The following is a 26,530-nucleotide window of genomic DNA, read 5'->3' on the forward strand; positions in this document are numbered from 1 at the left end:
CAAGACCTAAATTGCTTGCATCCATGTGGATATCGGTTTCCGCTTCCTCGTCGAAATCCGCCAGAACAAAATGGCTTTGAAGACACTTTCGTAGTTCATTGAAGGCATCCTCTTGTTCGGCAAGCCATACGAAAAGCATTTCCTCTTTTGTCAGCCGTGTCAGTGCTTCAGCGATTTGTGAAAAATTTTTAACGAACCGTCGAAAATAGGCACAGAGTCCTAAAAATCGCCTAACAGCCTTTTTGTTTGTTGGCTTCAGAAATTTCGCTACGGTCTCAGTTTTTGTGGGGGTCTGGGTGGATGCCTTCTGCACTGATAACATGGCCGAGAAAAAGGAGCTCACAAAAGCCGAAATGACATTTCTGCGGTTTTATCGTCATGTCCGCTGCTGTGAGCACTTGATCGCTGTGAGCACGGCTCGGAGCCTTTCCAAATGTTGCTCGAAGGTCGCAGAGAAGACTACAACATCGTCGAGATAAACCAGGCACGACTGCCATTTCAGACCACAAAGCACTGTGTCCATCATCCGTTGGATTGTGGCGGGTGCTGAACAAACACCAAAAGGGAGTACCTTGAACTCATATAAACCGTCCGGTATTACAAACGCTGCTTTTCGTGATCTCTTTCGTCAACTTCTATCTGCCAATATCCACTTTTAAGATCCAATGAGGAAAAATACCTGGCATTTCGCAGCCTATCCAGAGTGTCATGAATTCTTGGAAGAGGATAAACATCCCGTTTGGTGATGGCGTTGAGCTTCCGGTAATCAATGCAGAAACGTAATGTTTGGTCTTTTTTCTTCACAAGAACAACAGGTGATGCCCATGGACTCAATGAAGGCTGGATTATATCGTCTTTGAGCATTTCTTTAACCTGATTACCAATAGCTTCCCTTCCTCTTGGTGACACTCGATAGGGATGCTGGTATATTGGCCTCACTGACTCATCGACAATGATGCGATGTTTGGCGATAGGAGTGCATCGAACTTTAGATGACAACGAGAAACATTCGGCGAATTCCTTTACAAGACCCTCTATTTGCTCTTTTTCGCTTGGTACTAGCCCTGGCTCGATTTTGATGGCTGCAAGAACAGACTCCACGTCTTGAAAATCAGACTCATTGGTTTCGAAAGTGCGCATATTTGTAACCTGGATGAAATCATTCAGACTGGTGATGAGGGTTCCCTTTGCAACATGCTGCACCTTATTTCCAAAGTTTGTAAGTAGAACACTTGTACATCCGTTAAGTAACTTAACAAGGCCTCGTGCTATGCAGATCCCTTTTTGGAATATTAAGGCAGTGTTGTTGTCAGCAAATCCTTCGAATTCACTGAATGCTTTGTTGGTTACTGCGACAGATATGCTCGATCTTGGCGGCACCATGACGCCATCATCTGCAATACAAAGGTTATATACGTTTTCTTCCGTTTCAAAGGTAGCAATCGCGTGCCTAGTCGAAAATGAGACAGAAGATGCTTGCAAGTTAATTACAGCACCATTAGCTTGTAAGAAACCCATGCGGATGATCAACTCTCTTGAGCATTCCGGCAGCATAATAAAACTGGCAACGTACATGAAACCCCGTATTCCATTTCTCGCTGTGCATATTTCAGTAGGGTCGATGAGGTGCCCTCCTGCTGTGCGAACTTGTGGTCGCTTCCAAGGAGTCAGCACTTTCTTCACTATTTTAGAAAGTCCGCTACTCATCACTGAATAAACTGCACCTGTATCTACCAGTTTGATGACTTTGTAGCCGTCAACGAACACACGTAAATCAAAAGCAACGTCACTATCGAAGCACCGGTTTCTGAGTTGGTCGTCGTTCAGAGTCAGCAATGGAGGTTTTTCTGCATTAGCGTCGACAGCGGCCTTGCCTCCACAGGTAGGTGACTCTAGTTTTCCCGACGCGTGCTTGGGGAACGAGACCTTGGGAAGCTTTCTGAAGGTCGGGGGCTAGGCGACCTACACCTCCCCATTCTCGTTGCACGAGGTTGGTGTCTTTGAAGCCACTTGAGCTTTGACGACCTGACAGGTATTCTTCAATTTCGAAGGGACGTTCACCATTTCGTGGTCGAGGTGCATTGACAGGAAAATGACGTAGCCCTGCTTGGCGGTAGTGACACGTTTGGTAGAGGTGACCAGCCTCCCCACAGTGGTAGCAAAGTGGTATCCTGTCGGGAGTGCGCCAGACATCGCTCTTCCTTAGTCTCCTCTCTGGCGTTGGCTGCAGGGTGCTCGGCAGCATCGGGTACTGCATAGGTGTAGCCACCCTGACGTCCGTACGTCCTGGAGGTCCTCGTAGTAGCACATTGGCATACGTCATTTTCGTCTTCTGTTGTAGTGACGGCTCTGGCTGTGCGTTGCCCAAAGGTTTGCGTACCACCTGCCTGACCTTTTCCCGGATCACATCGGCCAGAGACGAAAACATTGGAGCATTCTGGTCAAGGCGCTGCTTCTAGAGCTCTTCTCGCACAACAGACCGCACCAGCTCGCATAGTGCTTCCATGCAGTTATCGAAAACTGGTGGAAACATGTCCAAGGAAGTGATGATCGCATCCAGATTGTATAACCTTGCTGGCTGTTGTAGCGTCCTTTCCATTGTAGTCGCCTCGGCACGAAACTCGGCGACGGTGCGCAGCGGGCTTTGAATTAGTCTGGCAAAGAGTTCTTGCTTCACGCCTCGCATCAGATGACGCAGCTTCCTTTCTCCGCTCATATTTGAATCCGCTCGGCGGAATAGGCGAGATATGTCTTCCACATACATGTCGGCACTTTCATTATTGCGCTGGTTTCTTGCTTGGAGCGCAGCTTCAGCTCTCTCCTTGCGGTCTGTGCTCGGGAAAGCAGCGAGCAGCTCCCGTCGAAAGTCATCCCACGACCAGAAGATAGCTTCGTGGTTCTGATACCACGTTTGTGTGCTATCTTTCAGTGCAAAGTAAACACTTCCAAGTTTGCGCTATTCCCCATATTCAATAGCCTTTCCAACGTGTTCAAAGTGTTCAAGCCAGTCCTCTGCGTCCTCGTAGTTTTTGCCGTGGAAATGCTTTGGTAGCATTGGCTGGTTCACTACAATGTTGGCTTGAGTGACCTTAGCTGTCATGTCGGTTGCGTACCTGTTCACAGCCGTTGAGGTTCTAAGGGAAGTCGATAAAGGTGAAAGTTCAAGACCCTCACCACATAGGCGTCGACTGCAGCGCAGATGAACAGGCGTCAGCTCGTTGGGTCTAAATCGCTGTGGTTCTGGACTGTGCTTCGTCAATCGAGAGGGGCTTGGCATCGTACCCAGCACCTCCACCAGTTTGTAATGCACGGTTCAATGAACACTTTTAATAAGCTAACATAGGCAGGGCGAACTTGTGTCCGAGAATAATAAGACAGCTAGTACGAAATCTCCAAGTTGTCTCGAGGATTCACTTCTGCCTCTTCCTCCACGTTCTTCTTTTTTTCCAACACGAGTTGCACGCAGCTGGGCCCCGTAGGCTCGTGCGTCGCAAACCATCTGGAGAGGACAAGTACCGGCTAGCGCACGTAACTTGAAGTCACATTGTGTCAATATCATAGATATGATCTCATAGATAAGTATATGCTGTGTGTATAAAAAAAGTCACAGCTTTGCTGCAAAGGCAAAGCAATGAACCCGATAGCAATAAATTGGAAGGTCATGCACAGATTGGCAAGCAGATCAAAACATACCCCGCGTTTCTCATGCACAAATGACGCATGAAACGTACTCATAGGTACAGATGAACGCAAATAAGCGTCTCGGTTGTTACTTCACTGTGTCAGAAAAGTGCACTCTTTTCGCAAACAGAGGCTGTGCAACTATTGCAGTGACCTTTGTGCGCCTGGTAACTACAACAGAACGGTTCCGACAAAACCCAAAGGCTAGCCAAGACGTACGATTCTACCCACTGCAAGATAAAGACGTGCGATCGAGTGTACACCCCCTCATTCTCTACGAGGGCCAAAGTAAGAGCGAGAATTGAGAGCCGCCGCGGGCTCACTGCGCCATCTTGGTGATAATGCTGAAAACACGATAGCCCCCCCCCCCTCCGAGATGCCCTCCAACAGCGGTAAGTGGTAGATATGAATAGCTTGCCGTTTGAACGTCAAAGGAGGTACCCTTGGTGGCTCAGTGGTTAACGCCTCGCATTCACAACGCAGAGGTCTCACACTCGATTCCCCGCACTGGAGTCTATTTACTGTGATTTTTTTCTTTCTTGCGTTTTCGTATATATATAGATACGTATACATATACGGTGCATGACATTGACACCGACAGCATGTCGGTGTCGGTGTCTGCCGAGAGTGTACATCCGAGAGTGTAAATTCAGCCGAGAGTGTACATATAATTGCTATCGCTTTAATACCAGACAGCGACTAATGCTGTTTTCCTCAGTTGCACAGCAGTCGCATTTTAATTGTGCGAGCTTGGTAAAAGAAAACAAAGCGCACTGTCCCTCATCTTGACCTTTTTTCATGTTTGGGAGCGGTGGTCTATACTTGATCTTCATGTCTGACGTGTACTAAATCTGAAAGACTGTTGTCACCTGGTTTTCCATAACAAATCCAAGAGAAAAGCAAAATGACATTCGCATAGTATAAAGTGCATGATAAAACAGCCACATACTATGGCTTTAAATGACCACTGACACCAAATATGGGAACTCGAGACGCTTGTGTTGTTTGAGAGTCCTGCATGCGGGCACCCTTCTGATTGAGTATTAGAAATGAGCATTGCCTATAAGATATTTTAATTTGGTTTTAAAGCAAGGGTCTGAATTCATCTGAGCATTCAGGTCCAGTCGAAAATTTCTGTGGTTCGACATAGACAGACAGGGGAGGGGGTTTCCTCGTGACGTTGCGGAGGTCGAACAAGTATTCTTGACGTCAGCTACAATTCATAAACATTGAAGTGCCATGCATTGATACCTGCAGAGGATATACAGATGCTGCTATCCTACAAGACGGCAGAAGGACATCATTCCTGTGTACTATGCAAAATTTTGTGAATGATCACCAGCGTCATCTATCTACGGAAGTCAGCCTTCTTGTGATGGAACATCAAGTGATCCATGATGCAGTCCAGGATTCCATCTCTGAGCTGCCTACAATTAAGCAAACTTACATATTCACCGATCCAGAAGCCAAAAAAAGTTCACAAGGCGATGGAAATCTGCGAGGCAGTTCATAAGATGAACTGCAATACAGTCACTTATGTCAACACACATTGGATTCAAGGCCATGCTGTGAACCTGCACAATATTGCTGCTGACCAGCAGGTATGCTACCTTCCGAATATAGACCTTCCAGCTATACTCCTTCTACCTCAACCCCTAAACTCACTCTGTGCCTGTAAAAATGTTCTCCAGCAAAAAACATGTACTCTTATCCCACAGTGTGTCTGCTCTCTCCCCCCTCACCTTACCAGGACAGAATGTGAGAAGGGCCTTGGGGGGGGCCCACCTGCACCACTAATGTATCGCAGGTACCTTACCAGGACAGAGAAAGTTGTGCTTAGGAGGCTTTGGGGCACGGGTGGCCCTAGCACCGGCTGTTATATTGTCACGAACAAAACAAGACCTGCAGCCAGGAGTTCACTTGAACCAGAGCAACGAAGATGTTCTCTTCTTCTTCGCGTCCAAAAACGCATATGAGCCACAGTGGCTCGTTCATCAATGGTGGCATTACCCCCTCTCCCAAGAAGCATCCTCTCGATGCTGTACATGAAGGCAAAAAAAAAGAAAAGAAAATTAGATGAAAATTAGCATGCTAGCAAAATGAATGGCGTAAGGCGGAATAACGTAGTTGGTTGTAGGGACAAAAGTTAGAGAAATAAGAAAAATAGGAAAAATGTAAGGAAAAGACGAAACAAAAAGAAAGACGCGAAGTTACTAATAAAGTCAGTCACTCCCTGGCGATTCACAGCGCGAAAAGTATGGTTTGAGACGTGAAACGTGAATGACTTCAGTTTGCGGGGTGAAACGGGAACGTCTCGAATTGCCTTGTGGGAGAACCTCGTAAGTGACGTCACTGAGACGTCGCACAACCTTGTAAGGGCCGAAGTAGCGGCGAAGAAGCTTTTCGGAACGTCTACGCTGTCGGATAGGGGTCCAAACCCAGACTTCATCACCTGGCTTAAAAATAACTTCACGGTGGCGAAGATTGTAGCGGCGCGCGTCTGCGGTTTGGTGACGTTGAATGCGGTGACGAGCAAGTTGACGGGCCTCTTCTGCGCACTGCGCGAATTTGGCGGCATCCGTGTGGTATATTCCTAAGTTGTCAAGCAGGAGCATGGCGTCGAGCATCGTCGTGACGTCACGACCGTGGACTAAGCGAAAAGGCGTGAAACCGGTACTTTCTTGAACAGCAGAGTTATAAGCAAAAGTTACGTAGGGAAGTATGGTGTCCCAGTTTTTGTGATCGATGTCCACATCCATTGACAGCATGTCTGCAATTGTCTTATTGAGTCGTTCAGTCAGCCCATTTGTTTGCGGGTGGTAAGCCGTTGTTTTACGATGTTCCGTGCTACTTAATCGCAAGACTTCCTGCAGCATCTCTGCGGTGAAAGCTGTCCCACGATCAGTTATGACGACAGCTGGAGCACCGTGACGTAAGACGATGCTGTTAACAAAGAATTGGGCGACATCTGCTGCGGTGGCTTTTGGAAGTGCCTTGGTTTCACAGTAGCGTGTTAAGTAGTCTGTAGCGACGACAATCCACCGGTTTCCAGACGAAGACGTGGGGAATGACCCCAGCAAGTCCATGCCAATCTGATGAAAGGGCGCCTTTGGTGGGCCAATTGGGTGCAGTAGTCCCGCTGGTCGTAAAGGTGGAATCTTACGTCGCTGACAGTCGCGACATGTGCGAACGTAGTGCTTCACAGTCTTCGCGAGACGTGGCCAGTAGTAGGAGCGTTGAATCCGTTGCAGCGTGCGCGTATAGCCGAGGTGTCCGGATGATGGCTCATCGTGACACGCACGTAAAATGTCAACACGAAGCGTAGTTGGCACAACAAGCAGATACATAGCTTGTGTAGGATGAAAGTTCTTTTTATAAAGCACTCTATCACGGAAACAAAAGGAAGATAGTGAGCGCGCAAAGCTTCGAGGAAGGTGGGAATTGCGTCCTTCCAGGTAGTCAATGAGCGGGATGAGCTCCGAGTCATGACGCTGTTGCTCCGCTAAGCTGGTCGCTGATACGGCAGAAAGAAAAGTGTCGTCGTCTTCAAGGTCAGTGTTGGCATTTTCGACCGGTGCACGTGAGAGACAGTCGGCGTCGGTGTGTTTCCGCCCAGATTTGTGGACGATGGTGACATTGAAATCTTGTAGCCGAAGGCTCCATCGTGCTAGACGACCTGAGGGATCTTTGAGATTCGCGAGCCAACAAAGGGAATGGTGGTCGCTAACTACCCTGAATGGGTGGCCATACAAGTATGGGCAGAACTTTGTTATGGCCCAGACAATAGCGAGGCATTCCTTTTCGGTTGCAGAATAGTTTTTCTCCGCTGGGGATAATGTTCTGCTCGCATAAGCGATCACGCGCTCTATGCCATTTTGCCACTGAACTAATACGCTCCTAGTCCAATGTTGCTGGTGTCAGTGTGTAATTCCGTGTCAGCGCTTTCGTCAAAATGACCTATTACAGGCGGAGCCTGGAGGAGGTTTCGGAGGGTGTCGAACGCATGGCACTGATCGGGACCCCAAACAAACGAGACACCGTCTTTTGTAAGCTTGTTGAGGGGTTCAGCAATCTTCGAGAAGTTTTTGACAAAGCGCCTGTAATACGCACAGAGCCCCAGAAATCGGCGTAGGTCGCGCTTATTTGTGGGCACGGGAAAGGTGGCAACGGCGCGGGTTTTCTCAGGATCTGGGCGGATGCCAGCATGGCTCACAACAAGACCAAGGAACTTCAGTTCTTCATATCCAAAATGACATTTGTCGGGTTTGAGAGACAACCCCGCTGTTCTAATTGCCTGAAGAACTGCATAAAGGCGTTGGACGTGTTGTTCAAACGTGTCTGCAAAGACCACGATGTCATCAAGGTAAACAAGACATGATTGCCATTTGAGCCCCGTGAGAACCGTATCCATCATTCTTTGAAAAGTAGCTGGCGCTGAGCATAGACCGAAAGGCAACACTTTAAACTCGTACAGACCGTCGGGAGTAATAAACGCCAACTTTTCGCGGTCGCGCTCGTCCACTGCGATTTGCCAGTAGCCGCTACGCAAATCCATGGAGGAAAAATATTTAGCTTTGCGTATACGGTCCAACGAGTCATCTATCCGGGGTAGAGAATAAACGTCCTTTTTGGTGACCTTGTTCAGTTTACGGTAATCAACGCAAAAACGCAACGTACCATCCTTCTTCTTTACTAGCACAACTGGCGAAGCCCAGGGACTGGTCGATGGCTGAATGACGTCGCCCTGAAGCATCTGCTGGACTTGGTCACGTATAGCATCTAGCTCTTTTTGCGACACCCTATAGGCATGTTGTCGGATGGGTCTCTCAGTAGGTTCCGTGATGATACGATGTTGAGCAAGTGGTGTCTGTTTAACTTTTGACGTAGTGGCAAAGCAGTCTTGAAATGAGCCGAGTATACGCAAAAGGCTTTCTCGTTGAGCCGAAGGTAGTCTCTCGTTTACGTCGAGAGTGCTCATGAAGGCCTCGTCAGGGTGGCCATTCGATGAAAATGAAGCTAACGTAGATGGACCATCGGCATCGGCAAGTTCTTCACAATATGCAATGACAGTGTGTCTCGTTAGGTGGCGATATTCGTCGCTGAAGTTCGTGACCAGCAGGTGAGCATGCCTATTGCTAGGCTGAATGATTCCTCGGGCAACACAGATTTGTTGTGAAATAAGGAGAGACAAATTGGCCTCTGCAATTACCGCGTCAGACAAGTCCTGTCCCAATTCTACTTTGACAAAGAGGCTGCTTCGAGGTGGGAGAGTCAGAGAATCGTCGGTAACACGGAGCGCTCTTTTCCGGAATTGCATACTGTCAGTTGCAGCGCAAAAAGGATCCTCGAACGACACAAGTAATTCACGGAGGTCGATGACGGCGCCGTATTCACGAAGGAAGTCCATTCCTAGAATGACTGGCCGAGAGCACACGCGCAATACGAGGAAAGAGCCCGCAAATGTTTACGTACGTATTCGAATGCGTGCCGTGCACATACTAGTAGGCGTCACCAGATGGCCACCTGCCGTGCGCAACTGAGGTCCTTGCCAAGGCGTCGTAACCTTCCTCAGTTCAGATGCCAGTGTTGCGCTCATTACGGAATAGTCGGCACCAGTGTCGACGAGGGCGTTAACAGCATGATTGTCGACGAAGACGGCAATTTCGGCAAAAACAATCTTTTTGCTGTCGGAGAACACTGCAAAACCGGAATCGCCCTCGTCTGGTCGTTGCGTCGAAGGAGGGTCTTTTACAGTTTGCCGGGCCACGACTTCACCCCCAGAAGTCGCCGTTCCTAGTTTCCCCTGCGGGGACTTGGTGACCGGCTCCTGAAAGGAGCGGAAGACGATGAGGGCAAACTGGGTGACGTAGACCGGCGAGGCGATGGTGATCTCGACTGGTGGTGCCGAATAGTCGAAGGAGTACGTTGGTCCGAGAGATAGGCTTCAATTTCGCGGGGGCGCTCACCGTAGCGCGGGCATCGAGCATCCGGGTGGAAGCCGCGGAGACCTAGTTGCCGGTATTGACAGTTCCGGTATACGTGACCTGCTTCGCCACAGTGATAGCAGAGCGGACGGTTATCCGAGGTGCGCCACGTGCTTGCCTTGCTACCACTTTGTCTTGAGATGGACGGCGGATAGGTGGGCGGGCTCGAAAACCTTGAGCCGAGAGGTGGGCTTGAAGCAGTGTCGTGAAATGGCTGCATAGCCTGGTACCTTGGGCGCATAGCAGTATCTGTAGCCGGTGGCGCAGGGGATCGCAATGCCGCTGCGTATGTCAGGACTGGGGCCTCGGGAATCGGCGGTGCGATTGGGGCTGGGGGTGTGACGGCCTGCCGGACTTCTTGTCTGATTACATCCGCGAGGGCTGACATGGGTGGATGGGATCCCACTGCCTGCAGCTGTCGCAATTCGTCCCGAACGATACTTCGAATGAAGTCTGCGAGGGTCTGTCTCTCGCTGTCAGAGCCGATAGAGCATGTGGTGGCCGGGATCTGGCGTTCGTATTGTGACGACCGCTGCTGCAGCGTACGTTCCATCGTAGCTGCCTCACTGATGAACTGGGCGACTGTCGTCGGTGGATTGCGCACGAGCCCAGCGAAAAGCTGTTCTTTTACTCCGCGCATCAAATGGCGCACCTTCTTTTCCTCAGGCATGGCAGGGTCCGCGCGCTTGAAGAGTCGAAGCATGTCCTCGACAAACATGGATACACGTTCGTTCGGCAGTTGGTTTCTGCTGGATATGGCTTGTTCGGCCCTCTCCTTCCTTTCGGTGTTGCGATAGGCGTCACGGAATGTCGGCTAAACTCTTGCCATGTTGCAAAGGAGCCCTCGTGGTTCTCGTACCACGTCTTCGCAGAATCCTCCAAGTAGAAATAAACTCGGCGCAGCTTGCGAACATCGTCCCATTCGTTGATACTGGCAACCCGTTCAAAGTGGTCTAGCCAGTCATCAATATCCTCGAAGATGTCTCCATGGAACGGCTTTGGTGTCTGTGGCACGTGAAAAACATGGGCGAGAAGCGAATCATGGCCATCGCTGGTTTGGACCGCCTGGCTTGTCATCGCAGTTGCCATCTTTCTGGGTGTCGATGCCAAAGGACCGAATACAGGGGGTAACCCACGCAGGCGGCGGCTGATTCTTGCTCTGGGAGATGTAGCTGTCTCCACGATGACCGACACAGCCAAAATACACGTACCCAGCACCTCCACCAGTAATGTCACGAACAAAACAAGACCTGCAGCCAGGAGTTCACTTGAACCAGAGCAACGAAGATGTTCTTCTTCGCGCCCAAAAACGCGTATGAGCCACAGTGGCTCATTCATCAATAGTGGCAATATCATCGTGGAATTGGTCACATTTACTAGTTGGCAATACATGTCCGTATTGCACTACTCCAGTGATGCAAGCAGATGTGTATCACCTTATATGGATATGGACATGCCAAGGGTTGCAGTCGAAACACTCCTGTCACTTCCTACAAGCTGGCCTTCATTACAGCGACACAACCAGTTACGACAGCTGGATGCATGATAACACATTCCACAAGACACTACTTCATTTCGCACACAACACCACCCTAACAGTGTACATTTATTAGACATGCATGCACAAGATATTGAGCCTTAAAGGCAAGTCTATGTCGCAAAAAATAAAAAGACAACATTTGCAGGAAGCGCACAACAGATCGACTGGCTAACAGCGAGGAATCTTGCTGGTCACCTCTCTTAGTCTGTTGTCGGGCTACCTTCACGGTGGTTTTGGCTGCCTACGCCAGGAATGCTGTTTTTTTTTTTCCAGGGGCAACACGCTCCAAGCACCCACATTGTTTCATTCTTCACCTCTTGTGGGTCCGCCTATTTGAAAATGAGACCCTATTTGAAAACAACCCGTTCAGCGTTACCAAAGTTTAAGCGCTGATAGTCTAAGGAATTGCCTTGCTGTGGGGGGCTAGTTGCTTATGGTATTTTGGCGGACGTTTTGAACGGAAGCAAAAATGTTCGCAACTAATTAGGCTAACATTTATTAAATGATGCATTAGAGTATTTAGGCTTCTATTTCGTAATCACCAGGTGCAAAGCTACAAATTACTATAAAAAAAAACTTGGACCATCTCCTTGAAGGGAAACCTGATGGGATGCGAAGTAGTAGACTAGCTCACGGGTGGCATCACAGGTTAAGTGGCGCTAATGTGGATGCTGAAGTGAGCGCTGAAAGATTTGTTTGAAGCTATGGCTGGTGCAGGCTTTGTAAGTGACATGCACAGACATGTTTCACTGTGTACATTAGACACGTATAAGGTTTATTGCGCGTGAACCGATGAGTCATCGGTGTTAGCGAGTGGCGGTACGGCAGGTGATGCAGGCGAATGGACGAGGCAGCAGCTGCAGGTGTCGCAGCGAGCACGCGGCAGGCAAGGAAGAGAGTGACGTCAGAGTGCACTGTGAGGGGAGCGTGGCATAAATGCGCAGAAGCGGCGTGACCTATTCGGCACCCTGCCAACACCTGCAGCGCGTTCATATGGAGAGGCAGCGTGCTGCGCTTCGATACGAACTCGCTGCTTCACATTTAAAAATCGCAAACAAAATTTTACAATCAGGGGTCCTTTAACCTTTGAGGCAAATGTGTAAGAGACCCTGTGAGCTATCAAAATTGGTGAAGCCACTACTGCACATAGCCTCTGATAGCGAGTGAGCCCAGTACCCCATTCTAGATCACTGCACATTAGTTGCACTCACCTTTGGGTATAATGTTGTCAGTTTCACCTACAACATGCAGGGTGGGCAAGTCTATCACGCCCTCTTGTGCGAAGAGGTAGTCGTGTGCACTGGAGCGACTCCGAAAGCCGGCCACTAGGACACCGAACTTGAAGCTGCACTCTATCCCTGCACGAATTTCAGTAAGAGTACGGCCTGTTATTGAGAGCAGAGAGGTGAATATGACAAAAGTCCTGACGGTCACTTAAACACATAAGGTGTAGATAACTACATTATGCAATCTCCATACCAGTGACAGTGCACCCATAATGAATGCTTACTACTGCAAGGAGTCCTTGTCCTAACATAATATAATGACTAAAAGAGAGAGAGAGAGAGAGAGAGAGAGATGGAAGCAAGGAAAGGCATAAATGTTAACACGACATGGAAGTTATAATTAAAGATAAGCCAGGCATAGCTTCCTCCTTTTTTTATTGCAACATATGCTTGCCCTGAAGGCATAATATTTAGTGTGTGTATATGTCTGCGCTGGTTAACCTCATTGTAATTTAGAAACCAAAGAGTCCTGACTTCCGACACTTAGAAACACGTACAAACAGGAACAATTTGGAAATTCTCATTGAATAGGCCATGACTGGCCACGAGGATGGCGTGTGGAAGTGCTGTCTAGTATATACGCTTGGAAAAAAAAAAACAGCAAGCTCAAACAAACACTGTACAGCGATGGAGTATATAGGTAGTGCAGGCATTTCTTTGAACTGGACAGGATTAATAGTGTAGGTGTAATATTGCATGTGTAGTGAAGCATACGCACTAACGCATATGCGCCTTCGGAAGAGAACGAAAACCCCCGTGCTCTAATTGCGCGAGAACCTGTGCCGCCTTTGCCAGACTTGCCGTACACCAATTTTTCATCGCAACATCGTTGCGACTTCTCTGTCTGAATAAACATCATCGCATTTGGTGGAGGCTGCTGAGATCTCTGAGCAGACCTGGAGCTCCGCTCTCGCAAGTTGGCCGAAAGACTACCGTACAACATCACTGACCCAGTCGCCAACTAGCCCATTTCAGCACAGCCAGCACCATCGGCTGCCTCGTCGACCTGCCCAGGCGCTACCCATCAGCGGGACCCCCTAATATTCAGCGGCAGTCATGAGCAAGACGTTGAAGACTGGCTCTCCTTGTACGAACGCGCAAGTGCCAGGAACAACAAGTGGAACGACGACTCTCAGCTCACCTATGTTATCTTTTACTTGGCTGACGTCGCCAAGCTATGATTTACCAACCGCGAAACTGCCATTGCCAACTGGTCCACCTTTAAGACCCTTGTGACCGAAGCGTTCGGCAGACCAGAGGTCTGCAAACTCCGCGCTGACCAACGTCTACGCCACCGAACCCAGCAGCCTGGCGAGACGTTTACTAGTTACATTGAGGATGTGCTCGACCTCTGCAGGCGTGTTAACCCACCTATGTCTGGAGAAGAGAAAATTCGACAGATTCTCAAGGGCATCGAGGATGGCGCATTCCAGATGTTGCTGGCAAAAAGCCCGACTACGGTGGCAGTCCTCATAAGCCTGTGCCAGAGCCTTGATGAATTGCGTCGTCAGCGTTCCACTGTCTGACAGAGTGTCCCATCACCAGATTCGATCTCGGCCGTCACACTCGCAAATGGCAACATTCGCCAAAAAACTTTGTCAAACCAGATTAAAGACTTCATCAGAGAGGAAGTCGCCCGACAGCTCTCCCTGCTGCTGCATAGCGACGCGCCTACCACAAGCCTGCCTTCGACACTGCAGCAGGCCGTACGCACTGAAATTTGCGACGCCCTCCTTACAGTTCAAGCCCCTTACCCATCAACTTCGGTACCATCTGATCTCTCAACTGCCGGCTACGCACCACCTGTGCCACCCTCACCTTTCAGCTACGCAGCTGTGGTCGCGCGGCCCCCACCACATCCAGTCTCCTTATCGGCTCAAGCTCCTGCGGCCTCACCTCCAGTTTACAGGCCCCCACCTCGCTTTTTCCGTCCATCTAATGAGTGGCGCACCCAAGACGACCGTCCTATCTGCTTCGTGTGTGGCATCGCTGGCCACATTGCACACTTCCGTCGCCGCCGTCCCACACCTGCGCACGCCTACTTCCGAACTCCTACCTACGTGCCGCAGCAGGCCACCACGTCTGCATATGAACAGAGGCACTTCGACTCGGATTGCCGCCCATCAACTGCTCGTTTCCCATCCCCTCGTCGCCGATCGCCATCGCCTATGCGTCGTCGACCACCCCCTGAGAAGGGAAACTAATCAGTGCAGTTCCGGAGGCAAGAACTGCAACTTGTACGTAATTCTCAAGGCCTCCATTTTCGCTGCAAAATGTTGTTGATGTCGATGTTGAGGGAGTCGCCACATTAGCATTAATTGATACCAGGGCCGCCCTTTCTGTGATGAATGCAAAATTTTGCCAGAAACTGAAGAAAGTGACAACATCTCTCTGTGGCATAGTGCTGTCCATGGCCAGCACGCAACGCATTCATTCCTCGTGTGTGTGTACGGCATGCGTAGTCATCCAAGATGTTTTGTACATCGTCCAATTTTTTGTTCTACCATCTTGCTTTCATGACCTTATCCTGGGTTGGGATTTTTTATCACGTCATAAAACTATCATCGATTGTTCCCGTTCCGAAGTGTCCCTTGTGCCAACATGTGAATTTCCACCGCCCGACAGTTCTCCTCTGCTCCGCAAACTCATCACTGACAACGACATCACCTTGCCTCCGGAAGCTTCAGTCCCTATTAGCTTTTCATGTGTGGCGCAACCTGACGCCACGGTGGTGTTTACGCCATCTCCGGTTTTTACTGAACGCAAGAGCATCGTTCTCTCATTTGCCGTTCTTACAATTGTGTCTGGTTTAACCGTAATGCTGGTTACCAACCACTGCAACTACCCCATTGGCTTACTTCGTGGTGGAATGTTAGAATACGTGCAACCTGTCGACCATATCGATGATATTATTCTTCCCGACGAAAGGCTATCTCACATTGCCGCAATCACTCATGCGTCTGAGCCATCAAGTTCGCCAGCCTTCGACAATGCTATTGACGCAGACCTTCCCCCCTTGCATCGCCGCCAACTTCTTGCTCTCCTTAACAAGTTTTGCTTTCTTTCAACTTTCAAGAACCTGCTTTGGGCCGCATCACGACTATCACTCATACTATTGACACCGGCTCACATTCGCCTCTGCGACAGCGTCCTTACCGGGTTTCCGCCGAAGAGCGCCGCGTCATTACGAAGCAAGTAGATGACATGCTTAAACGTGGAGTCATACAGCCATCTCAAAGTGCTTGGTCATCACCTGTGGTTTTGGTAAAGAAAAAAGATGGCACTGTTCGATTTTGCGTGGACTATCGCTGCTTAAACAAGATTACGAAAAAGATGTCTACCCCCTACCACAAATAGACCATGCTCTTGACTGTTTACAAGGCGCCGAGTACTTTACATCCTTGAATCTGCATTCTGGGTATTGGCAGGTGCCAATGGCTGAATGTGATCGCCCTAAAACAGCCTTTGTAACGCCGAATGGCCTATATGAGTTCAAAGTCCTGCCATTTGGGCTCTGCAACGCGCCTGCCACATTTGAGCGCATAATCAATACCACCTTGCGTGCCCACAAGTGGAAAACTTGCTTGTGTTACCTGGACGACATCGTAGTCCTTTCATCTGATTTCCCGACACATCTTGTTCGTTTCCACAAGATTCTGACGTGTCTAACTTCTGTGAGCCTACAACTTAACACCAAGAAGTGCCACTTTGCAGCACGAAAACTAACCATCTTGGGACATGTCATCACAAGAGATGGTGTTCTTCTGGATCCCGATCAGCTTCGAGCTGTCGCTGACTTCCCGTTGCCCACATCACTGAAAGCCCTAAGAAGTTTCGTCGGTCTCTGCTCCTACTTTCGTTGCTTCGTGCGCAACTTCACGTCCATCATCGCACCTCTGGCGAGTCTGCTTTCCAACAGCAAAGGTATATCTGCATGGTAACCTGCATGTGACGACGCATTTCGCCAGCTGCACCGCCTGCTGACCACACCACCTATTCTTCGTCACTACGACCCCACTGCTGCCACAGAAATTCACACCGATGCAAGTGGCATCGGTCTTGGTGCAGTTTTGGCACAACGGAAAGGCACCCAAGCCGAACACGTAGTCGCCTATGGAAGTCGCGCTCTCAAGAAGGCTGAATTGAATTACTCCGTGACAGAGAAGGAGTGCTTGGCCATAATCTGGGCGTTGACGAAGTTTCACTTGTACCTTTACGGCTGTCCTTTCGACGTGGTCACAGACCACCACACTCTATGTTGGCTGTCCACCTTGAAAGACCCATCCGGACGCCTGGGGTGTTGGGCACTTCGATTGCAGGAATACGACATTCATGTCGTATATCATTCCCGTCGCAAGCATGCGGATGCCGATGCACTTTTGCGATTACCATTAACACCAGATGTGGCTTCTCTGTCACCCCTTTTTACCACCTTGTCACCACTCGACACCACTGACATGCTTTCGGAGCAGTGTAAAGACCCATACCTTGCATTGTTACTCGACTACCTTACTGATCCATCTGCTGTCCCTTCCACGAGAGCGCTACGCCGGCAAGCAGCCCACTTTTCCATGCGGGACAACATTCTGTACCGCCACAACTACATGCCTGGTGGTCGGAAGTGGCTCCTTGCTGTCCCAACTCATATGCGCTCTGACATCTGCATGAATTTCCATGCAGATCCCCAAAGTGCTCACGCAGGTGTCCTGAAAATCTACGAAAGGCTACGGCAACGATATTACTGACAAGAAATATATCGATTTGTGCAGAAATACGTTAAGTCTTGCACCACTTGCCAACAGAACAAGACACTTAAGCAGCACCTTACTGGCATGTTACAGCCGCTCCCGTGCCCGGCTCACCCATTCGACCACGTGGGTATCGACCTCAATGGCCCCCTCCCATATAGTGGTTCTGGAAACCGGTGGATTATTGTCAACGTCGATCATCTGACACGCTACGCTGAGACTGCAGCTCTACCTGCAGTGACCGCCCATGAAGTTGCACTCTTCATTCTGCGCAGCTTCATTCTCCGCCATGGTGCTCCATGGGAATTACTCAGTGATAGGGGTCCAGTGTTCCTGTCGGAGGTCATCCAAGCTATTCTCGCTGAATGCAACATCATCCACCGGAAATCTACCGCATACCATCCACAGTTGAATAGTCTCACTGAACGGTTAAACTGCACACTTGGCGACATGCTGAGGATGTACACCTCCTTCGACCACACTAACTGGGATGCTGTATTACCTTTTGTTACCTTCGCTTACAACATCACGACGCAAGCGACTACCGGTTTTTCACCATTGTTTCTGTTGTACGGGCGCGAATCTTCCCACCCAATCGACACTATACTTCCGTACCGCCCTGATGCATCTGAGTGCTCCCCACTTTTGGAAGTCACCAGATACGCTGAAGACTGCCGTCAGTTGGCTTGGTCTCTGACAAGTGAGGCTCAAGCTCTACAAAAAACCCGACATGACGACGTTTATAACATAGCTCCTACGTTTCGTACTGGCTCCCTTGTGTTGCTTTGGGTGCCCCCGCACGTTCCTGGCCTTTCTTCTAAGCTTCTGGCCCGGTACCATGGTCCATACCATGTCATTGACGGGACCTCGCCGGTGAATTACATCGTCAAACCCCTAACACAATCGCCAGATTTGCACCGTCGAGGACACGAGACCATGCACGTCGACCGTCTCAAGCCCTACTATGATCCCCTCGTTGTGCCCACTTGCTGAGTCGCCAGGATGGCTACTCTTCACCCCGGGGGGGGGGGGGGGTTGTTGCAGTAGAGCATACGCACTAACGTGTATGCACCTTCGGAAGAGAACGAAAAACCCCGTGCTCTGATTGTGCGAAAAACTGTGCCGCCTTTTCCAGACTTGCCGTATGCCCATTTTCCGTCGTGACCTCGTTGCGACTTTGCTGTTTAAATAAACATCATTGCACAGGAAAAGCAGTGCTACTGAAGAAAGTCTTGTGCCACCATGCAATTCACACAAAACTTCTATACAAAATACTAACCTTACTTAATTTTACAAGGAAGGTATAAAGAATAACAAAGCTGTTACAGATTATTTGAGTAGAGCACTATCCAATCTGATGCCATGAGACTTCTAGCTGCAATCACTGCTCCCTATCCCTGGTTCTGAGAAGCAGAGCTATGCGTAAGGAAATGCTTCTTGCTAGCTATGTGAAATGAGGCAAACTTAACCAAGTGGCTTCAATGAACCCTTTGCACAGGTATACTAGCCCGACTACATCTTTCCTCTCTTGGCTAAATTTTGTGCAAAAGGAATGTGGCCTGTGTGGCTCAGACTTTCATGAATCGCTGCGCTTCCCGACTCTTACCAGCCTCAATAAATTAGATGAGCAGCAGCATACTGAACCTATATCAAGCTGTGGCTAAGCAGCTGTCTCGCTAACTGTTGTGTGCACCCAAGTCTAGTAATACTTCCTTGCTTTCTTTCTCTGAAGCATGTGCCTCAGTTTCGCAGCTGGTTATGCGTGGACAGTTGTGGCTGACTACTGAAGATTAGTGAGCAATCACCTTCAATGCAAGTGTCAGGAATGTATATGTGACCTTTTATAATTTCACTGTTTCATTAAATAATAATTAGGGAGAAGTTATCGCTTCTTTCAAATGTGACCTTTGATTATAATGTCATCATAGCTTCGGCTTTGTTGCTGGCTATGCATGAAACAAAATAGGAAGACAATGAATGACTATGAGAAACTTACTTTTGAGACTCTGTAGAACGAGAATCATGGCTGTCATTGCAGCCCCTTGGCTAAAACCTAAGATTCCGTCAAAGGGACCCTGCAGACAGAAAGAGGTTTTTGTAGTGCGCATCTGTGCAGACCGATTGAGTCACCATGTCCTTTAAAAGGCCGCTACACTGAACACACTGCTTTACCAAAAGTTGCATTGCGAAGTGGAAACTCACAGAAAAAACCTCATGATCAAATTAAATAAGAAATGTTTTGATCCCACCACTTTCACTGGTGCTGAAGCTATCATCAGGTCCCACAATAAGCAAATGGGTGATAAAAACAATGTAGGAAATTTCACGTGCAGAGCTGCAGTAATATTTAGGCTTTTGTGTGAGAAAACACGTTTTGGATAATATTGCCACATTGAATATGGAGCACCAAGAGAAGAACGAAGAACACGCACAGCGAGAGAAAAAGATGAGGTTCTCTTCCGATCAGTTTGATTGATTGATTTGATTGATTTGTGGGGTTTAACGTCCCAAAACCACCATTTGATTATGAGAGACGCTGTAGTGGAGGGCTCCGGAAATTTTGACCACCTGGGGTTCTTTAACGTGCACTCAAATCTGAGTACACGGGCCTACAACATTTCCGCCTCCATCGGAAATGCAGCCGCCGCAGCCGGGAATCGAACCCGCGACCTGCGGGTCAGCAGCCGAGTACCTTAGCCACTAGACCACCGCGGCGGGACGATCAGTTTGCCAGTGTTCTGGTACAATTAAAGTGAGTTTACTGTATTTGACTGCTGCTGTTCCTGCATTGTGACACTGGTGGAGGAGCTGGGTACATGTTCGGGACGCCTGACAACAGCCCCGCATTTAGTCCAGAAAGACCTCCGTGCATCGACACCGCAGCAGCCGCCGCCTGTTAGACCTCAGCCCGGAGTTACTTCCATTGCCGGAAAGCGTGATTGTGCCAGAAAGCATGACGGTGCCTGGAAGCACTGGCCCCAACATGTCCAGCCCAAACACGACACAGGTAACTGTTTTTAACCCTCGACTTCCGGTTGACTTCCACGGAAACGCATATGAGGACGCACATGACTGGCTTGAGAAATTCGAGCACACAGCGAATGTTAATGGGTGGAACACCACACAGTAATTGGGCTACCTTTATTTTCCGCTTCAAGACGGAGCCCGAACATGGTTCACGAATCGCGTGTGGTCGTCTTGGGACGAGTTCCGGCAGAAGTTCTTCGACACGTTCGCGAACACTGAAAGACGAGAAATCGCGCGTCTCCTCGAGTCACGGATTCAGAAACCAAATGAATCTGTTACGATGTTTGTTGAGGACATGGCGCGGCTATTTCGTTGAGCAGATCCTAATATGCCCGAAGCCAAAATGGTTACCCACCTCATGCGAGGCGTTAAGGAGCAGCTCTTCGCTGATCACGTACGAAACCCACCTACAAGTGTTGATGAATTCTCCAAGGAAGCGACATCTATCGAGCGCGCACTGCATCTACGTTATCGCCAGTATGACCGCCCAACCTACAGTGCACCGATCAGCGTGGCAGCCATGACCACAGCAACAACACCCGACAAAGGTTCTTTGCGCCAACTAATACGAGAAATCGTACAAGAAGAGGTCAAGACACTCGTCGCCAAACCGAATGACTGCGCGATCGCGTCAGTAATGGAAGTTGTACGCCAGGAGCTCAGGCAAGCGCTCTCGCTTCCTGAGCCGAACACAAGCACTCCCAGGGCAAGCTATGCAGGCATAGTCCGCCGACAGCCAGCGAACGTGCCAACACCACATCAGTACCACCAGGAACATCCACCGACAGCGCCTTGGTACTACAGAGAAACTTCGACCCCGAGGCGGCTACCACTTCGCAAGACTGACATCTGGCGTACCCCTGACCATAGGCCCCTGTGCTTTCATTGTGGGGAAGCAGGCCACATCGTTTGGTATTGCCCGTATCGCGTCGCAGGGTACCAAGGGTTTTCTTCCACTATTCCTCCGCGCCATTTCAACGAAACACCTGACGTCGGCACGAGTGTCATGACCCCGCAGGATGTTCCTCCTGTGTTTTGGTCCCGCTCACCCTCTCCTGGGCGTTATTCTCCATCCTCTATACGGAGCACCACTGACATGCGGAGGGGGAGATCTCCTAGTCCACGCCGGGGAAACTAAAAGCAGCGACCTCATGGGGGAAGGTTGCGAATCGTCAAAGTGCTGAAAATCCTCCAATACTGCCGAGCGAAGAGAGACATTTTCAATGAATCGACGAAAGATGGGGTTGTTACTGCCGAAGTTGCAATTGTGATTACGGACATGACGTCATGGCATTAGTCGACACTGGCGCATACTTCTCAATAATGAGTGAGAGTCTGGCAGACACGCTCAGGAAGGTTAGAATGGAATGGACAGGACCGCAGATTAGAGGAGCTGGAGGGCAGCTACTCACACCTACCGGAAAGTGCACCGCAAGAATGAACATAGGGGATGCATCCTTCGTCGCAACTTTCGTTATTCTAGCTGAGTATTGCAAACAGGCAATCTTGGGGATGGATTTCTTGCGTGAATATAGTGCCATCATCAATATACCAGACCGTGTGCTGACCTTTTCAGCGGATCAAAGCGCAGCGCTACACTGAAAATCCCTGCGAGTCATTGACGATGTGACCGTACCTCCGTTATTGTGCCGTCTTGTTTCAGTCATGTGCAGTGAGCAGAATACTGGAAAAGGAATTGCTGAACAAGTATTGACGCTTCTATTTTCTCGCGGTGTTGCAATTGCCAGAAGTATCATCAATGTTGAGTGCGGTGAAGCGGAGGTTTTGTTGACGAATTTTACCAACGAGCGACGACACATTACACAAGGCACTACAGTTTCCTACTTCCACGAGATCACCGAAATCCGCGAGTGCTGTGTAGTACAACAGGACGAGCCGCAAGCCACGTCGACCCCACCACCTATTGACGTAAGCACGGATTTGTCACCAGCGCAGAGACAGCGTCTAGTAGATCTTCTTCATCAGTTCAAAGACTGTTTTTCATCGACCTCGAAGATCAGTCAAACGCCACTGACGAAGCACCGGATAATAACGGAGGAGTCGGCAAGGCCAATATGACAGAGCCCATACCACGTAGCACCGAAAGAGCGTGAAGAAATCCAGGAACAAAGAAGAAAATGCTCGATGATGACGTCATCCAGCCGTCAAGAAGTCCTCGGGCATCGCTGGTAGTGCTGGTTAAAAAGAAAGACGGAAGCTTGCGATTTTGTGTCGACTACCGCAAGCTGAACCGTGTGACAAAGAAAGACGTATACCCATTACCGCGCATCGATGATTCACTCGACAGGCTGAGGTATGCACGCTACTTTTCGTCAATGGACCTCAAAAGTGGGTATTGCAAATTGAGGTCGACGAGCGAGATAGAGAAAAAACAGCTTTTGTAAAGCCTGACAGGCTTTATAAATTTAAAGTCGTGCCATTCGGATTGTGCTCAGCCCCTGCAACATTTCAGAGACTGATAGATACCGTTCTGTCAGGCCTTAAGTGGCAGACATGTCTGGTCTATCTGGACGACGTCATTGTTTCTTCAAGAACATTTGAGGAACACCTGAGCAGGCTGCTATCGGTATTGAGGGCAATAAGGTCTGCCGGCCTGACACTGAAACTCGAGAAGTGTCATTTCGGTTTCAAGGAGCTCCAATTTTTAGGCCATGTGGTGAGCCATGAAGGTGTTCAACCTGATCCCGATAAGATTGCGGCCGTCACAAAATTTCCGGTGCCAACAGACAAGAAAGCAGTCAGGCGTTTCCTTGGCCTATGCTCATACTACCAAAGATTTATTGCCAATTTCTCCCACATAGCCTCGCCGTTAACACGACTCACAAGAGAAGACGTTTCGTTCAGATGGGGCGACAAGCAACAGGCGGCATTTGACGATCTCCGACAACGCCTGCAGACTCCACCTGTGCTTGCACACTTTGATGAGGATGCTTCTACCATGGTCCACACAGATGCCAGCAACGTGGGTTTAGGCGCTGTACACGTCCAGTGGCAAGACTCAGCCGAGCTTGTGACCGTATATGCTAGTAGGACGCTTTCCCGCGCCGAGTCCAACTACTCCACAACGGAAAAAGAGTGCCTTGCTGTCGTATGGGCGGCTATAAAGTTTTGTCCGTACCTCTATGGTCGTTCCTTCCACGTAGTCAGCGACCATCATTCTCTCTGCTGGCTGACCAACTTGACAGACCCGTCTGGTCGGCTCGCACGGTGGAGCTTACGCCTTCAAGAGTTCGATATGAAGGTCGTGTATAAGTCCGGACGGCAGCATGCTGACGCTGATTGCTTATCAAGGTCACCGATAAAGCGCGATGATGACACAGAAGATGACAACATGGCGTTTGTAGGAGTCGTCGACACCACTACGATTTCGTGCAAGCAGAAGGAAGACAGCAAGTTGCTTCACCTTATTGAATTTTTGAATGGCCGGACAACAACCGTCCCTAGAAGATTTGCAAGGAGCCTGCCGTCATTCTGCTTACGTAGTGGTGTTCTCTACAAGAAGAACTTTTCTCCCAGAGGAAGCACCCACCAACTTGTCGTTCTGACGTCAATCCGTGTGAAGATATTTTGTGCTTGCCACGAAGAGCCAACGTCTGGTCATCTCGGATACACACGCACATTGGCCAGAATCCAACAAAAATACTACTGGCCAAGACTTCCAGCTATTGTGAAACATTACGTGCGCACATGCCTCGATTTCCAACGACGAAAATCGCCACCGTTAAAACCAGCTGGACTATCACAACCAATTCAAGTGCCCACGGTACCTTTTGCCCAAAATGGAATGGATCTCCTCAGACCATATCCGACTTCCCATGCTGGCAACAAGTGGGTAATAGTTGCCACTGATTATCTTACGCGCTACGCAGAAACAAAGGCTTTGTCAAGTGGCACCGCCGTTGAAACAGCACGATTCTTCGTAGAAAATATCGTCCTGAGGCACGGTGCTCCGGCAATCATAATAGCGGATCGAGGTGCCGCTTTCACGGCCGCACTCCTGAAGACAGTGCTTGAGCTCAGTGAAACAGCCCATCGGAAAACAACTTCATATCATCCACAAACCAACGGCTTAACAGAACGCCTCAACAAGACTGTTGCCGACATGTTGACTATGTACGTTGACGTGGATCACAAGAACTGGGACGACATTCTACCGTACATCCCGTTCGCCTATAATACAGCGCAGCAAAAAACTACACGAAGAACGCCGTTCAGTTTCCTTCATGGCCGTGAAGTGACGACGATGCTTGACGCCATGTTACTGCTTGACTGCAATGACATCAATTTAGACGCTGCATCTTTTACCCAACGAGCAGAAGAAGCAAGGCAGCTTGCACGTGCCCGAATCACCCAGCAGCAAAACTACGACGTCCAACGTTATAATCTGTGACATCGACATGCCGTCTATCGGCCCGGCGACAAAGTCTGGGTATGGAGTCCTATCCGCCGCCAGGGACTGTCTGAAAAATTGCTGAAGAGGTATTTTGGCACCTACACAGTTTTACAATGCCTCAGCGACGTTAATTACGTGGTCGTTCCTGGCAGCCCCTCGACAATTCGCCAGCAAAAACCAGAAATCGTGCACGTTGTGCGAATGAAGCCCTATTTTTCGGACTGATCTACACCATACATCTACTACACCGTCTTTTGTAGAAGAGCATCTGGACGCTGCTCTCTGGAGGGGGGCAAATGCCACATTGAATATGCAGCACCAAGAGAAGAACGAAGAACACGTGCAGCGAAAGAAAAAGACGAGGTGCTCTTCTGATCAGTTTGCCAGTGTTCTGGTACAATTAAAGTGAGTTTCCTATATTCGACTGCTACTGTTCCTGCATTGTGACAATATTGTATGTACTTCCAAGCAGCACGAACTTTCTACTTTATTACTTATGTTATCTGCAAATTAAATGATGTTGGCTGGGCTCATTTACAAAGATTAAAGATTTATGTAACGCTGATATGCTTCCCATTTTATGTTTGTTCCTGAACTGACTTCCATCAGCGAGATAATGAGACAAGCTTGTGGGCCAAGATCGTCCCAATGAAGTCTTCAGCATGTCACTGGTGAACAACACGAGAACTACAAGGAACTGGCTCATTTTTACTTGGCCTGGGCGTATATTGGAGCGCTTCGACATGACCTTTAAACTCAAATATCGAAGTACTCAAAATGAACGAATACATATATTCTACCCAGTGCGTCTTCCTGTAAAGGTGGGTTCACTGCAGCTTTGGACTGCTATGTCAAAAAGCCCCACTTAGGCTTGGCGACACTCCGTGCAGCAATAATCGAATACATTAATTATTAAAGGAGTTTATTGCTTCAAGAATTAACTGCCAACAAAAAATTTTCAGAATATGTAAAGTATGAGTGTAGTTATAGGGATTAATCGCATGCTTTAAGTGCTTTCTCTCTACTTTTGTACCAGCAAGCACACCAAAAGCTACATGGGGGGGGGGGGGCAGGGGGGGCAAGAAGTATTAAAAGTAAAGCACTCTTACAAATAAGACACAGAACACAACACACTTGCTTAGTGTGCGAGGAAGAAGCTTTGTCCTTTCGACAACGTGGGTCATGATCTTGAGCACTCGCTTTTCTTTCTACCTTCACTCAGTGGCGTACCAACTCTTTGACTAGTGGGGGGGGGGGGGGGGGGGCAAGCTTGCCTAATTTTTCCTCGAACATATACATATACTTATATATATATATATGCGGCGAGAAACGACGGACGAAGGTGCAAAAATGTTTATTTCTTCCAAATTTTCCGCAGGAGAGCCTGCCTTCGTCAGAGATTACAGGGTTCCCCAAAAATGCACTTTTAAATAGATGAGTACAGTGGGGGTCCCCAACACGTGCTTAACTATTATCGTCATACATACGGCATATATTGTGTCACTATCAATAAACACAGGCACTTGCGTGATATGCTTATGACTGTATGAAAAAATTGCAAGCAAGACACAGTTTTATACTACAAAGTATGGGGTATGCGCAGAAAGATGCAAACGGGCAGTGCTGGGATATATACCAACATTGTCACGTGTATATACGATGGTGAAAGATGTACACAGAGGATTCGTGGGTTGTGTGATCATCTCCGAGCAAGTGCCTCTTACATCACATCACTTTGTGGATATGGCGGCGGTTTTTTATGTGTCACCTTACAACTCTCTGCATAAATACTAATGGTTCATTCTTGCTGAGAAAGAGAGAGGAATAAGCTGCATTGCCATGTGCACTTC

The 26,530-nt window shown here is 48.9% G+C and overlaps 1 protein-coding gene across 2 annotated transcripts in view; it reads right to left on the bottom strand.

Annotated features, from left to right (window-relative positions):
• LOC119169408 (esterase OVCA2) overlaps window positions 1-26,530 on the bottom strand; it is a 54,514-nt gene that overhangs the window by 9,569 nt on the left and 18,415 nt on the right. For both annotated transcript variants that reach the window (XM_037420491.2, XM_037420492.2), the window contains 2 exons: window positions 19,236-19,314; window positions 12,417-12,563 (listed from right to left, as the gene is read on the bottom strand). In XM_037420491.2, coding sequence (XP_037276388.2) covers window positions 12,417-12,563; window positions 19,236-19,314 — 226 coding nt within the window. The remainder of the gene's footprint in view (window positions 1-12,416; window positions 12,564-19,235; window positions 19,315-26,530) is intronic.

The sequence above is a fragment of the Rhipicephalus microplus genome, chromosome 2, assembly GCF_043290135.1.
Source record: "Rhipicephalus microplus isolate Deutch F79 chromosome 2, USDA_Rmic, whole genome shotgun sequence".
NCBI classification, from domain to species: Eukaryota; Metazoa; Arthropoda; class Arachnida; order Ixodida; family Ixodidae; genus Rhipicephalus; species Rhipicephalus microplus.